At 38.9% G+C, this 16,110-nt stretch overlaps 2 protein-coding genes across 2 annotated transcripts; one reads left to right on the plus strand and one right to left on the minus strand.

Annotated features, from left to right (window-relative positions):
• Window positions 1-4,804: 4,804 nt before the first annotated feature.
• On the plus strand, window positions 4,805-6,510 carry SKIP6 (SKP1 interacting partner 6). The gene has a single exon (XM_089163404.1). It carries the CDS (start codon window positions 4,873-4,875, stop codon window positions 6,004-6,006), a length of 1,134 nt encoding a protein of 377 aa, XP_089019530.1. The 5' UTR covers window positions 4,805-4,872; the 3' UTR covers window positions 6,007-6,510.
• A 3,193-nt stretch (window positions 6,511-9,703) lies between these two features.
• LOC149009228 (putative oxidoreductase At4g09670) lies at window positions 9,704-15,594 on the minus strand. Its single transcript, XM_089163229.1, has 3 exons — window positions 15,048-15,594; window positions 11,774-12,237; window positions 9,704-10,473 (listed from the first exon to the last, which is right to left on the minus strand). The coding sequence occupies exons 1-3, from the start codon at window positions 15,274-15,276 to the stop codon at window positions 9,853-9,855; spliced, it is 1,314 nt and encodes a 437-aa protein (XP_089019355.1). The 5' UTR covers window positions 15,277-15,594; the 3' UTR covers window positions 9,704-9,852.
• Between the last annotated feature and the right edge of the window lie 516 nt (window positions 15,595-16,110).

The raw sequence follows: 16,110 nt of genomic DNA on the forward strand, positions 1-16,110 counted from the left end.
AAAGGATATAACATCAAATAAATCAATGAGAAACACAAGGCGTAGTATTACTGAAATTCTGAAACAGTTCAAACTCTCAGCCATGGCAGAACTAGAAAAGACCATCTGGGCAAGGTACTTGAACAAAATTGTTATTTTTCCTTGAAATAGAAAGAGAATTACAAGTGATAAATTTTGAGAAGATAAATGCACTGCATCATTCAACAAAGTTGGGCAACCAAGCATCTCAATTTAGCCTTGAGTTTCACATGTTTGTCCCTTGATCCAGTAAATGTATCTGCACTTGAAGGTGATATCATTGCACACTTTGGTGGATAAGTTTGGGAAGAAACAAGTGACCCATGAGCACAAGTCATATTTTTACGAGTCTAGGTCACTTTACCTGACGAGGAGCACAATGTGCTCGCTTGACGGTTTTATTGGCAGCATAAATAGGGGTGGGGCCACTAAATTTTATATTTTTATTATTTTTTATATTTATCTTGTGGATTTCACTCGTATTTTTAAGGTCAAAAACCATCAAGGAAGTACATTGTGCTTACCCATTAGAGAAGGTGTACCATGATTCTATTTTTACTTGTTGCCTTACGTGTATCAAGGTCACTAAAAAGTGTCTCAGCCACTAAATGATAGGCATTTTTTTTTTCAAACTATGTCATAAATGGATTGGTAAATATAGCTTTATGGATCCTTCTTAGTCCATCAATAATGGAGTGCACTGTCTATGATGGAGTGGTTGATTGATCTTTGGGGTGAAAACGCATTGAGAACCCTTGTGCACCATTCAGGGCATTTAAATATTTTAAAGAAAGTATCACTTATATGTTTCAATTCCACCGATTTTTGCTCAACAAAATTACTAAATGGATGTACGTAACTATAAAAGATCGTTAATACAATTTGAAACAAGATAGGTTTTCATTCTATGCAATCCATTTAGTATGAACTTTAACTAGTGATTGTTGAAGACTCTTCTCCAAAAACTATAAATATATTAAAATTCAGTGAGCTACTAAAAAATGTAGAGATTCATCATATATGTAGACATAGAAAACAACTAAGGTATCAAAACAAAATCCACTTAAAATGATTTTCACCATACGCAAGATGTATTTCATTTAAATGTCTCCCTTCTTTCATGAATATAAAGATTCACTAGACTCAAAATAATATCTTATGAGGTATTTAGAAAAATAATATAATCCAAACGGATATTAAAACCCAAATCGAATTTATTCTACTTCCTCTTAGCCAAATATTTTCATTTCTACCTCTTAAATATGATTTTTTTTAAAAGAATTGAGGTTTGTTTGAACCAACTTACGCATGCCCTGATTACATCCTAGGGAATAATTATTACATATATCATTTAAATATAAGATGAAACTTTAATAATATGTGTTGTACTAGTATCTTTTTCCAATCAACTTATGTAAAAGAATTCTAATCATGGGGTAGTCTTTAAACGTGTGTTATATAAATTAGTTCATGTTGCACTGAGATCTACCTACAAAGAATTTGACCGACAACGTGTGAACATGAACATGAACATGAACATGATGACTATGACTATGACTATGACTATATTGGTCCAGGTGGAACGTTGATTTTGAAGTTTGAACACCATTCTTGGATCCTGTTTGCTTTCACTATAATTCGTCTTCAAACCACATTTTATATTGTTAAAATGAACCTACCTACTAAATCTATTTCTATCCAAAAAAAATAAAAATTGAACCCACACCCTTTGAGTATAAAATAAATAAAACAATCCATCTTGGTTGGATGAATCAACATTCTATAGGATTGTTTATCAATTTGTTTATGTTTGTCACCTTGATCCCTTCAAATATCATTATGCCAGACATCACCTATGAGAACTCAGATATTCAACTGTTGAGGCAACTGGGGTTTGATCAGGTCTCTCTTTTAGACATTTAAAACTTGCAAAGCAAAGAGCTTATTACTTTTTTTTTGGTCAAGACAAGAAAAAAGAAAAAAGAAAAAAAGCTTATTACATTATAGAGAATCATGAACCTGGCTGACCACAGCTGTAGTGAGCTGTCATACATGGATTACATTAATTATGTAGACTAACATATTATATATCATGTATCATATATCATAAACAGATGGAAAAGTACTTATAGAATAGCTCAAAGGTTCAGTTAAATAAATAGTTAGGTTAGGGACAGCAAGGAGATCAGGTGTGTTACGCTTGTGGGTTCTATGCCTCTATTATTGTATGTAAAGTTTGTAGTCATTATTAATTAGTTCTTTTATTTTCAATGACGCATGACAAATGTTGTAATTAAGTAAGATATCTTTATCATCTAACAACTGAGGAATTACTTGTGTGATACCAGGATCAAGTTCATAATTCAATCTTCTATTCTGAATAGAACAAAACCCAAATTTGTTAATTAAGTATCAAATTCATAGTTGGATGCTTTCACATTGAAGAAATGCATGCTGACTTGTACTTATGAGTTTCAAGGATAATTTTATTTTTCCTTGGTAAGTTTCAAGGAAGATTGATAAATCATTATCTAATAATTTACTCTCTTTTTTCTATTAGGTTTTAATGGTAATTTTGCAAGATATTGACCTCTACTTGTGTACTCCGACAAACCAACAAGTTGGTTTCAATTGTTCTCAAAAGATTATATCATTCCTTGCGCATGCTTTGCTCCTTAATCTAATATTCAAACCAAGTTACTTAAAAATAATAATTGAGCTGACAAAACTATCCATAAAGATATTATCCTAGAAAAAGAGAACACTACGCGTGTTGTTTGCTACACGCTTAATTCAAAAGTAGACCCCATATCATATTGTGTCGAAAGATTCTATCTAGGTAATTGCTTGACTACTTTACCTTTCAATAAGATCATCTCCTACTAATCCCTAACTTAAATTTTGAATGAATCAGAGCCATTAAATTGGTGTTTGAATGTTGACCCAAAATGTTTTTTTGGTGTTTGAACCTATAAAAAGCTGAGAAGATGGGGGGAGAGAGTATGGCAAAATGTTTTCAGAGAAATTTACTCTGTGAAGGGAGAGCTGTTGAAGCTGACAGTATAGAGAAACCATTTTTTTTTTTTTTTATAAACAATGTTCCATGTTAAAGGGGATTAAGGGTACGTTTGTTGCTGGATATAAACAGACCAAACAAGACAGGGAAGATCTCTCAATAATGGGAAAAATAAAGAAAGAGTCGTACTTCCTCCATTGCTCCAACATGTTCTTGACTTAGCGTGAACTCACCTCATCACCTGCAGATATGTTAGTCAGATTCAGCTCACCTTATCTATTAATTGACTATAATTTGACTTTAGTTTCATAGAATCAATTTTAAGATATGCATACGAGTGCTGGGCTGGTAGGGCTGGTAGCTACTAAAGATTTAGCAATAATACATGAGAAGGATTCACCTGACCTGATCCAACCCAGATTCCAAGGTTGATTCTCATGGATTTTAACTCTATTTTCTCTCACCTTTAGCAATGAGATTTATTGGATCTGCATTGATTCTATTCCCACCTGAACCGAATGTTCTAATTTTTTTGGGCAACCAAATTGATTATATTTAATATATGTAAACTTAATAATTAAGACCAGTTTGGGCCCACCTGTACTGTGACAGTGTCTCTACCCTGGGCTTGGGGTTTTATATTCTAGGGCATTTCCTTGAAAGAAATAGACCCGATAAAATTCGGATATGTTAGAATGGGCTCATGCCGTGTTGAATATGGACCCCGGCCCATCTTGGTCCGTGTGCATTGTGTAAGCTCCTCTTCGATTTGTTCGCTTGTGAGGGTCAACATAACAAACATTGTTTTTAATCCAGAGCCCTTTCACCCTAGCAGGTTGTCCCCTAATCCCTCACCCTCTAGGTTAGGCTTCCTATGTAACACAAGCAAACCATGTGTTAACCTAACCCAAAGGGTGGGGGGACGGGCCGGATGGCCTACCCTGGTGGAGAGGATCTGGACTCCATTTTTTTTACATTAGGAGTTTAGGTTTTGGAATGCCGGCCGAGGTTGAGAGGATCTGGACTCCGTTTTTTACATTAAGAGTTTAGATTTCCATCTTTTTTTTTAAATTAATTTCTTTGGCCCATACCACGCTAGCCTAAAGAATGGATATCCATGTCAAACTAGGTGGTAACCCACCCACTCTTGGCCCATCAAAACCCCGCTTACTCTAATTTATTGATAAAAAATCCACGTTCTTGCTTGGATTAACCATTAGATTGTTTGATCGAAATGGGCTGGGTAAAATATTTCAGCCCATGGGTTTGGTTATTGTTTTTGAGGCCCATCACCCAGACTTTCTCATGATTTCTTTCACCTGTCTCCCTCGCTGATGTAGGCCCAATCGGAAGCCCAGATTCTGCCTGTCTCCCTCGCTGTTGCAGGCCCAATTCAAGCCCATCTTATAATAGATTAAAATTGGTCAAAATTTAGTATATATATTTTTTAAATACCATTGTAACATATCGAAACCAAAGATTATTAGAATATCCAAACGAATTTTAGTTTCATAATCATGTATAAAGACCGGTATCAACTCTACACCAAAAGACATACCGATACAGTTTGTCTACCATTTCGAAAATCTCGAGGCCCGACGGGGATACAACAGAGGAGAGATTCCACCGAAACCGAGGTTTTAAGTATTTCACGATATGATACCATTGATATCTCTATCGGATACGAAATGATACGCTTTTTAAAATATTATCAGTAACCGATATAATACTCAATACCGGAACTTCATTAAAAGTCGACGTAAACACCATAGTTACACTTGATACAGTGCAAAACTGATGCCTCAGGTATCTGTGTTATCCTTCCATTTCCCGCTGGTATGTCGCGCGAAACCATGAGCTCTTCCTCATCTTCGTCTGCTGCTTCTTCTTCAACATCTCCTCCACTTACGGAGAACCCATCTCTGTTGTTGCCAAACCTACCAGACGATGTAGCTCTGCAATGCATCGCAAGGGTTCCACATTTCTACCATAGCGAACTTTCCCTCGTCTCTAAATCATGGCGTTCCCTTCTTCGTTCCCCTATCTTCTTCTCTACTCGCAATCGCCTCAACTGTACTCAACAATTCCTCTTCATCAACGTCCGCATCCATGGCTCTTCTTCCTTCAAGTGGTTCGCCCTTGATCACAGCCCATCAATTACTCAAAACCCTAGAAGCCTCTCTCCTGTTCCTCCCATTCCTTCTCAGGCGATCGGCTCCGCTTTCGCTGTAATCGGTCCCAGAATCTATGTCCTCGGTGGTTCCATAAACGATATTCCATCCTCCACCGTTTGGATCTTCGATTCACGATTCAATAGATGGGAAATCGGACCCAAGATGCGTGTCGGTAGGGAATTCGCCGCTGCCGGAGTTCTCAACGGAAAAATTTATGTCATGGGAGGTTGCTTGGTGGATTCCTGGGCTCGATCGACGAACTGGGCAGAAGTGTTCGACCCTGTGTTAGGTTCTTGGGCTCCTGTTCCCAGCCCCGTTGAGGTTAGAGAGAAGTGGATGCATGGAAGTGCTGTAATCGAAGATAAATTTTATGCCATGGCTGATCGAAGTGGTGTTGTTTACGATCCTTTTGAGGCTTCGTGGGGTTATGTACCGACTGAGCTCGATTTGGGTTGGAGAGGAAGAGCTGCTGTGGTTGATGGGATTTTGTATTGCTATGATTATTTGGGGAAAATTAGGGGTTACGATGTAAAGGAGGGTGTTTGGAAGGAATTGAAAGGATTGCAGAAGGATTTGCCTAAATTCTTATGTGGTGCGACAATGACTAATGTTGCAGGGAGATTGACTGTTATCTGGGAAGAGAAGGGGAATGGTAAACAGATAGAGTTATCGTGTGCAGAGATTGAGGTTCGTAAAGACAGCAATGGGGAATTGTGGGGTTCCATTGTTTGGTCGCAAGTGATTTTGGTGATACCTGCTTGCTCATCAATCGTTCATTGCTTGGCTGCTGGATTCTGAGTTACTGATGTTATGTTCATGTTGTAAGTAGCTTTCTTTACCTCTTAAACTCTTAAAATTATAAGAATAAGCCCTCTTGTTATTCATTGTGTTTAAATTGTCACATGTACTGGTATATTTTTATGTCCCATCATTCATTGTGGGATTGGATAACCATGGGCTTTTATCTCCATGTGGGTTTAGTGTTTAACTGTATGGTGATATGATTTGATTCAAATGTAGAAGAACTTCTGTAGTCCAAGCAATAAAAGAATCTTTACATTCCAATTTTTCAGGGGCTTACTGATTTTCTGTAGCTGCAATGGTGGACTAACCAAACGGTTGCAAGTAGTAGTGTTCTTTTTTTTCCCTTCTCTTGATTTAGAGCCACAGTATGGTGTAACGCTAACTGAGTTGAAACTGGGTGTGAAAATGAAGGTTTTGGTTTTCATGACAGGATCAGTAGATTGATTAATTGGCTACAGTTCAGAGAGTAAAAACAGTTAGAATGAATTACAGCAAGACTAACGATAAGCCTTCCACTATGAAGCCTTCCACATTGGCATTCTTTGAATCTAGGATGAATGTTGGAAGGAAATTTAATTTTTCTCGAATCTGCTATAGAAAAAATTACATTTTCCGACTCTCAAAATTACATTTCCTTTCCATTGTGTTGAATCTCCATTTTTTGTGTACAGTTGTATATGTATCAGTTTGTCAGTTCATCTCTTGTGCTTCGTCCAACTTCTTTAGTGGGAGAAAAATGAAGCAGCAAATATCAGGCTACAATTTCATACTAGGCTGTGTTAGATGTTTGAGGGTTTTCTTGCTAGACATGATTGGATGTCTTAAAAAGCTTGTCCTTGTGTTTTACTTGACTAACCAAAAATATTCTTTGCTCTTTTTTAATAGATTAGAAATATTCTCAAAGGATTGATAGAATGATTTCAAATTTATCAGTCTCTTGGCAGATGCTGTAATGGTTAAACTTAGTCACTGTAACAAAATGTAAAACCCTCAGAATACTTCCAAATACCTAAAGTGTCCTTTTGTTAAGTTAAGTTCATAATGTTACATGATGTTATGCATGACTCTGCAGTCTACACATACTTCCCCTTCATACAATTAGTATCTCTAACCTTGTTATCAATCTTGGCCCTCAAACTGTATATTATGACAGTTAAGTTCTGTTATTCAAAAGCTTGCTCTCCATTACTGTACATACTTTTGTAAGCTTGATATTCTAGAGGGATATCCCTAGCTGCTGTTCCTTTTGGTGGGGGCAACACACAATGTTGATGGTTCTGCTACATGCTTAAACATGCCTTTGACTTCCTACAATATGCTTCTCCATCGTTTTGGACTGCAATCGAGGAAAAAAGTTGCAAGTATTTTATCACCCCTCCCCTCCCCTCCCCTCCCATTCTTGCTGCAACTGCAGAGAGAACCTAGTATGAGCTGATAAAATTCAATGTTGCCGGCTGAACTTCATGGAGGACTCATGAAAGGATTTGATATGACAGCAACTTCTTGATCAAAGCTAAAACAATTTATAGGCTGGTCATCCAAATTGCTATGAACTTCTTCAAATTGCCATGGCATTTAGGGTGCTCTAAAGGTTTTCTGTGGTTCCTTACATTTTGTTGGAATAAACTTGAGGCAGGTACTGAGTATACTGACTTTTTGTTTCGAATGTGAAAAATAGATATGAGGTAAAAAATCTGAATTGTCAGAAATACAAGGTTGAATAGGGGAGCCTGGATAAGATTGCATCACAGAGAGTGTTGCTCACTTTGTTGATCCAAAAGAAAACTAAATCAAGCTCTTCATATAAAACCAATTTCATATTGTGTAGGGAGACGGTTAAGCAGGTCAAAAACCTTAAATAACCTTGCGGGATTTAACCAATTATAAGGATGGATGGAAGAAGGCAAAGGGGTCGTCCTTGCATGGGGATTGGAAGAGAAACACGTTGGGCAGCTTGACTGTGTAGTTTCCTTTTGTGAGAAACCCATTTTTGCAATTCTCGTAATACTGTTTTTGTGTTGTGTAGAAGTCAAGAGTTCTAAGAATGCGACTTTCCCTTAGTAATGGGAAGTGCTGTTTTTATCAAAATGTATGGATCCATGGATTCGCTACAAGCTTCAGTCACTTCAAACTTTGTTATAACAGTGCCACTACTATCGAAAGTTTTCTTCCTTGTTGAAAGCAGAAAGATCATGTTCCAATACTTAGCACGCCAAGATTAAGACCAATTTGATAACTCACTGGAAAAATAAAATTATTCAATTTTTACAACATAAATTGAAATTTATGAAAATTTCTGTTTCTGTTTCGAAAAATACGAAGCAAAAGTTACAAGCATTGGGTTTAAGTGATATGGTTTCAGAGACTGGAATTCATCAACTTATAGGATATTAAACATAAAAACACGACAGTTGTGAAAAACCCTAGCCTCTGAAAAACGATTGCCGTTCTGAAAAACCCTAGCCACGCCGTGCTTTGAGGTGGAGAGCCTCCTCTGCTCTCCACCTCCACTCGTTCTGCCCTCTTCCGCCTCTCCGTCCTTCTCTCCGACTCTGTGGTTCGTGTTGAGGTTTTTTATTTTTCACCTCCTTCTCCACCTTGCTTTGAGGTTTTTCTTTTCCAACCCTGTTTTGCTCCCTTAAGCTTTTCTTTTTCCACTCTGTTTTTGCTCCCCGCCTGCTCTCTCCCTCTGTCTACCTCTCAGTTTGACTTTCTCTCCGCCTCTCAGTTCATTTTTTTTTCCACCACCTCCACGGCTCCACCTGCTCCCTCGCCTCCCTTTCGCTCCCTCGCCTCCCTTTCTTCCCGTGAAGGTTGAAGTTTCCGGTTCAGGGAAAAAAAGAAAAAAAAAATTCTATTTCTCTCTGTCGGTCTCTCTGCTATCTCTTTTCCTCCAATCGGTGATTCTGTTTCTTGGAGAGGAAAAGGAAAAAAAAAACTGTCTCTGTTTCTCTGTCGTTCTCTCTCTGCTATCTTTTTTTCCCCAATCGAAAAAAAAAATCCAGGAAGATGCTAGGTCTAGTAATGCATTTTGCAGATCTGAAGATTTTATGCTGGAGCTGGATGTGTCTCTCAGGGATCCGGGAGTTTCGCGGCAGAGTGTCGTATCGGGTCTCCGCCCTTGTGGCGTGTTAGCTCCACCCTTGTGGCGTGTTATCTCGCCCTTGTGGCGGCGTGTATTTCCATCCTTGTGGCGTGTCTATGTACGTCTTTATGGCGTGTCAATTGTAATAGAGGATACGTATATCGTATTCTTTGAGCTTAAATGTTATTGTGGTTGTTACAACCACCTTTCTAAGGGTTTGGGCTTAACCCATTCCTTAGCCAGGATGACCATGTCTATTGCATGTATAACATTTGGTCAATTTCCACCCTTTGGTTCAGATCGAACCTTGTGTTTCATGCAGTTATCTTTTGTATTTCTTTCTTTTCTTTGCTGTGTTTGTAGTTTCCTTTAAGTTTATGAATGAAGCTCTTCAGTTTCGTACCAAAAAAAAAAAAACACTAAAACAGTGCTGAACCCTATCATATTGTGATATTTTTCCATAAATCATAAGACTCCTCTAGACATTGCACTTCCCGAATCGCTTTTGAAATCGATGGGTACTTCTAGCAGTCCCCTCAAGCAAACATGGTTAGGGGAAATCAAGTGATATGCTTTCTATTTACTTAACAGATGTTCACGTTCCAGTTTCAGACAACCAACCAGACATAAAACAACAGAGTTCGAACACAAAATAGTGGCAGCAATCAGCAACAAGGCCAGCTCTTGACGGACCACAATTAAGCAAGGAAACAGAAATCAAGAGAAGATCTCAGGAAGGAGTCCCAATATCTAGGTCAAGCCTTAAGTTGGACTGGTTCGAAACCTTTATCGATTGATTCCTTGACTGCGTCCAAAACCAATTGTGTCTTCCTGCTGATGCTGGGCCACTTGGTCTCTGGTTTGGAACCACCCTCCTTTATACTCTTCACCAACCTTGAGAACTCCCTCACCATGCAGGCTTCCTGAGGGAGATTTGTTGTAATAACATGTTCAGAAGGCAATGGAACCCAACCTGTATGAAGCTCTGTAAATCCACTCTGAGAAACAGAGGAAAATGAAGCAACATTCTCTTCTTTAGGGATGACAAAATCATGAACATGCAGAGTTCCTTTCGTTCCAGTTGCTGTTATATCCATGGCCAAATTGGCGAGGAATGAGCAATGAAAAACTGATGTCTTTCCGTCCTCCCACTGTAAAGAAGCTCCACAAGCCAATAGCACTCCTGCTTCATTATGAACAGGTCCACGAAGAGCAATCACTGTCTTGGGCAGTTCATAGTCAGCAGCCCACAATATTGAGCTGATGCAGTACCAGCCAATATCACCGAGAGCCCCAAGGGCATCAAGATCTGGCTTTACTCGGATGTTTTCCTTCAGAAAATCACCACCAACATCAAACGAAAAGTAGCTGTGAACCTGCAAGAACAGAAGGAGACCAGATATTATAGAACTAATACTACAACAGATAGGGAAAATTTTTCATAGAGACTCTGCATCTCACACATATAACCAGAGTTTGTAATAATTAGTAAGCTACAAAAGACTTGCTTCAAAGATACCCTGATGTCAGTTGAACTATAGTCGATACAAGTGAAAGATATTAGTGTGTTGAAGAAACCTGCACTCAAACTTTTCTGTTTTTCTATTTCCTAACCAAATGAAACGTGCCCCTGTGGGTTGAAAAAGGAGTTTCTAGGGAAAGGGGGAAATAGGAGAGGAGAGACAGTAAATTAAAATTGTATGATAAGAAAAGGCTAACAGCAGTAAGGCTCAGGACTTCTCGGGCACATTGTTATATTGGTCTATGTTGAGGTCATTAAATTCACCTACCCACAGTGGAAGGTAACTCCAGACATGAGTTTTCTTCCATTTGCGCTATTAATTTGATAAGCACAAACTTAAAAGAGTCAGCAATGAAAAGAATTATTGTTCTCCGCCCCAGGTGGTATCTGCAGCTCCATTAATGGTATTTTCATTAGATTTCACAAATTCATGCTTATGCTAAATTTCTTGGACTTTTCCATCTTTAGATTCTGGTTACATCATGCATCATCTATGACCTGGTTCTGTTCAGATCTATTTTTATTGTAACTGAGTAGGTTTTAAACCATAAATTGGTGTACAAACATGAGTTTGGGAGCAAAATGTTCTTCTCATTGGTTATGCTTTCAGCAAAATTTCTTCTCTCCTAATGTTTATTGCTCACCTATCAACTCTGAATTGTGAAGCCTGAGACCATAGAAACAATAGCTATTCATGGGTGCTGTTTATAAGTGAATGAACTCTAAGACCCATCAACTAGATCTTAAAACTCTTACTTTATAGTTGACTTCTTTTTGTCCTTTTCAATTCTACCATAATTTTATACTTCAATTCTTATACTATATATATTCTTCCCTTCCACTGAAAGTGATTCGTCTAAAATCTACCTAGCAGTTTTTTCCCATCAAATTCAATCGCACAGACTTTGATCACTTAGCATATAAGAAACAAACAAACAAACAAGCAATTTTCCGCCCCTTTCCTCTACCAGCTCCAATTTAATATCTAAAATCTTCAATTTATATCCTCCACGGATGCATGAACCATCAAAACAAGATAATATAACGTAGATAAAATTTAACCCCTGAAGCAATTCAAGTTGAAAACCCTAGAGAGAAGAAGTAAAAATTCGATGAAATGCAAGCGTGAATGATCAAGATTAGAAGAAACTTGCCATTTTGAGATGACCGAAACGCTGCGAATCAGACATGAACTCTTCCATCTTAGCAGTTCTAGGGTGGTGCATCCACATACTTCCGTCCATGAACTGCACACCATTGGCCTCACAGGCCTCCACGATCCGATCGAACTCGGCAAGATTCAAAGCCACAGGCTTCTCCAGCAACAAGTGCTTCTTCTTCTCCGCAGCCAGCACAGCCCACCGTGCATGGAGACTCGTCGGAAGTGGCATGTGCACAGCGTCCACATCTGGATCATCGAGTACAGCTTCGTAGCTATCGTAGATCTTCGCCGACGCAGGGAAACCATTATCGGCGGCGAATTTCTTTGCCTTGTCGAGAGAACGGCTGCCGACGGCGTACAGGGTTGAGTTGGGAGAGAGTCTTATGGCTCTCGACACCTTACGCGCTATAAAAGCGCAGCCGACGGTACCAAATCGAATTGGGTTTCCGGCCTCGCCTGCAACACTTGCAAGTGACGAGACTATGTGAGAATCACGTTATCCAGTAAACGGAGGGCCATATGCTCTGAATGGGCGGAGAGGAACTAGATTTTGTTGGTCACTTTCTAAGTGCGATCTAATAAAATTAGTTAAAATAAATTTTCAAGACAATAACCTTTTTTTTTTTTTTTTTTTGGGTAAATAACAGAATAACATTGTGTAGAGTTTTTTACAGGAAGCCCACTTAAAAGTAAATTATTATCCGCACAAGCGTGATAAGTTGACACGTGTCCCTTAATACATCTAACAGCTAAAATGTATGTATTTTAAAAAAATCTGAATAAGTATGAGAGGAAATCTAAGAATCTTTCAAAACTTAAAAACTGGTAGTAGGGGGCGAAGCGGCTCAGCAACAATGGCAGTGACGGGTAGATGTCGGATCTGTGGCAGAAAATTACCAATATTGAAAAACCTGCTTAGGAAACCCCCTTTTTCTTCTCCCGATTCCTCAAGAATTTATGATTTTTACTCAAGAAGTCTCAGGAAAACGTATATAAAGATCTATGGGGAAATCTAAAATCTGTCGACACTCAAAAACAGCAGGTGGTGGACGACGCAGGGTCAATTTCTTCATTGTGACAAAAATACTCTATCGGTTTGGCGAGGCTTTCAAGGTGTAAGGAGAGAAGCTCTGCATCGTTACCCCCAAAGTGAGGCAATTGTCTTCCCCCACCACCCCCGGCCGGGGGGGGCGCGGCCCCCCCCCCCCCCCCCCCCCCAAAAAAAACCGCCCCCCACAAGAAAAAAAGATATTCCTCTAATTTCTGAGGTCCCTCATAATTCGTGTTTGTAAAGCTGTCAAGAGAGCATTCGTTATGGGGAAACGGAGTTGGCAACCCCAAGAAGTGGTTGAGTGGGCAACTACCACATTGCATGAGTTTTGGAACAACCAAAAATCGCACCGAACATAAGAGAGGGTGGCAATGAGAAACAAATCGGTTGATGTGGGACCCTCTCCACGAGGCTTTGGGAAGATGCATCAGGATAGCAAAGACAAAGAAGGGGGGGGCTCATCTTTGCAATTTCTTCCTCATGAAGCTAATATTTTTTTATCTTTCTTAAGCATATTTAAAATTTTCATCATTTATTTCCACCTTCAATCTCACCATTTCGCCATTGTTTATTTTAGTGCACTTGCTTCAAGACTAAGGGCATCAATCGGTATAGTTATGATAGGGTACCAACTTTGAATATTGAAAAAAGAATCCCACATTTCATAATGAACCATATTTAATTTAAGCACTAAAATCACATATTTCCACTAATACACCACCATTTTCCCCAAGACAGCATCAATCGGTATAGTTTTGGTATGGTACCAACTTTGAATATTGAAAACCAGAATTGTACCATACTTAATTTATACAGCATGGTCGGTTACAGTACTTATAAAAACGGTTTGGTATGATTTCAATATTAAAACATAGCAGAAAAACAATTTAAACACAATATTTAGTGCACTACAATTTTGGTACGAACGAACCCATGCCACTTTTATTATTAGTTCATTAAGATCGTAATGGAATTACGATCAAACAATCGATAGAAAAAAGGCTAGATTCCCATGGGGAGGTCTTGAGTTCGCATCCATCCCCAGCACCAGTACCAAAAAAAAAAAAGACAAAGCAAGTAAATCTAATTAATAGAGACAAATCAAATAAATTTAATAAGAGGAGTGAAGGACGAAATGAAATTTTGAAACAAGGAATTAGGGATAGGATAAAGGTAAAGTGTTTTAATTGTAAAACTATATTTATATCCCGTAATTTGATACGGCACCAATTTAGTACGGTTTTGGTACATATCAATGGTACGAGTACCTGAAACGGAGACTGTACCGAAGAAATTCGGTTTTGGTATGTACCATATCCAATTTTGAATGGTACTACGATGAGGTTTTAAAAGGTGCAGTTTGGTACGGTTAAACACTTTCAGTACGCAATTGACATCCTTAGTCAAGACTATGTGATTCGTCGTGCTCTCTTGATTTAGCTTAGGTTTTTGCAAAGATCCTTTCATATTCGGACATTCGAGCGACTCTTCTTCTTTGACATTCGAATTGAGTACTGCAATTTCCAGGCCCTAACTTCAATGCTGCGCATTTAATAAGCAACATATGCTGCCAACGATCGAGATCAAATCTCGACCGTCCATTTTGTTGTGTTGTAAAATGAAATGGACAGTCGATATCGAAATCTCGGTCAAGATTTGATCTCGACTATCGGCAACACAGTGATGCACATTAAATGCACATCAACCCAGTTCCCATCCCATAACTTTTTCAGATCTTGTCATTTTCCTCCCATTCTCAGTTTTTTGCCTTTTGGCACCTCATAGACCTTAGTTTTTGGCCATTTGGCATGTTCACAGTTCTATGATTGGGTGTTTCAGGTAGTGTTGCAGCTCCCTTGGAGAAATTTCTTGTTGCATGCATGGGAGCCTTCTCCCTTCTTCTATTTATATGTAGGGTTTCATGAAGGTGTTCATCGTCCCGTTTCTCACTTTTAGATTTTCTTATTCTTCATGTTAACTTCAAAATTGAAAAGACCATTTTGTCCATAAGGGTGTTATGACTTGTAACTAAAATACCATCATTAAATGAGAGAATTTTTCTTTCACCCATCTTCTTCCTAAACTTCTTGAAAACCGCAACCACCACCTTCATCTTGCCCGCAACACCGCCCTCACCTCCCCCTCCCCCTCCCCCTCCCCTGCCAAATTCTGATGGATCCTGTGAAAGATGTTCATGAAGATGTGATGAACTTACCGTCTGCAGCATTGGAAGGCCTGGGATCTGTCTTATTGTCCTTGACCAAAACATCGGATCCAGCGTCACACCTAATAGAAACCCCTCTCTCAACGATCCATCTCCTATTTCCGGCGGGCTTGGAGAAATGCTTGATATCAGGAGAAGCAGCCCTCAAAGAAGTCTTGCTAATCAGACATTCCAACTTCAAACCTGCAACGGAAGCTACCAAACCACTCGAAGCTGCCATGGCAGCCACCGTAACAGGACTTCAAGACGCTAGCCCTAGATATCCTAGCAGATTGGGCGTTGGAAGCCAAATTTTGAATTGTTTCGCTTTGCCTTGTCTTCTCAAATGAACAGTAAAAGATAGAAGATACGAAAAAGACCCAGGAGAAATCTGGATTTCTGATAGATTTCTTCGTCTTCTGATTGGCTAGCTAAACACGCATTATCCAGGTTGTAACTTCTAATTGGCCAGCTGAATTCTCGCATTATCAGGTTGTGATTTCTTCGCCTTCTAATTGGTCAGCTGAATTCTTGCGTTATCAGGTTGTGATTTCTTCGCCTTCTGATTGGCCAACCGAAGACACGCATTATCCAGACCTTTGGATAGCTCCATGGATTTGAAGTGGGGAGGAGTTGTTTTCTGTGAGTAAGCCATCATAATCATGGAGAGTCCGGGAATTTTTTTTTTTTTTTTTTCAAAAATGTTTTTTTTTCTTTGGGCCCCACTGTTTTGTGTGGTCGAGAATCCGTCGGGGGAGCTGGAGCTGGAGCTGATCCGGACTCGCCGGGAAAGGAGAGGCCGTTGCTATCTGTGATAGTGTTTCTAATTAGGTATAGGAAAAATATGAGTCACCGACTAGGGGTTGAGTAGGAAAGGTAATTTAATCATAATACTATCTGGGCAAAATGTAATTTCAATTTTAAAATTAAAGAGAAAAAGTGAGAAAATCGAGCAGTCGATAATTGATAACTTAAAAAAAACGAAAAATAAGTAGATTGGCCATAATTTCCTTTTTTGCCCCGCCCCCTCTTAAGTAGGCTCTATATAAAAAACTGTATAGTGTAAGATCCTATT

The sequence above is a fragment of the Hakea prostrata genome, chromosome 7, assembly GCF_041222555.1.
Source record: "Hakea prostrata isolate BN-2017 chromosome 7, UWA_Hpros_2, whole genome shotgun sequence".
Lineage (NCBI taxonomy): Eukaryota > Viridiplantae > Streptophyta > Magnoliopsida > Proteales > Proteaceae > Hakea > Hakea prostrata.

Excerpts from the sequence above, each read along its gene's own strand:
- LOC149009228 (XM_089163229.1), bottom strand. The coding sequence starts at position 15,276 with ATGGCAGCTTCGAGTGGTTTGGTAGCTTCCGTTGCAGGTTTGAAGTTG. Across the intron at positions 12,238-15,047 it reads GCCTTCCAATGCTGCAGACG|GCGAGGCCGGAAACCCAATT; the intron begins GTAAGTTCATCA and ends CAAGTGTTGCAG. Across the intron at positions 10,474-11,773 it reads GTTTCGGTCATCTCAAAATG|GTTCACAGCTACTTTTCGTT; the intron begins GCAAGTTTCTTC and ends CTGTTCTTGCAG.
- SKIP6 (XM_089163404.1), top strand. The coding sequence starts at position 4,873 with ATGTCGCGCGAAACCATGAGCTCTTCCTCATCTTCGTCTGCTGCTTCT.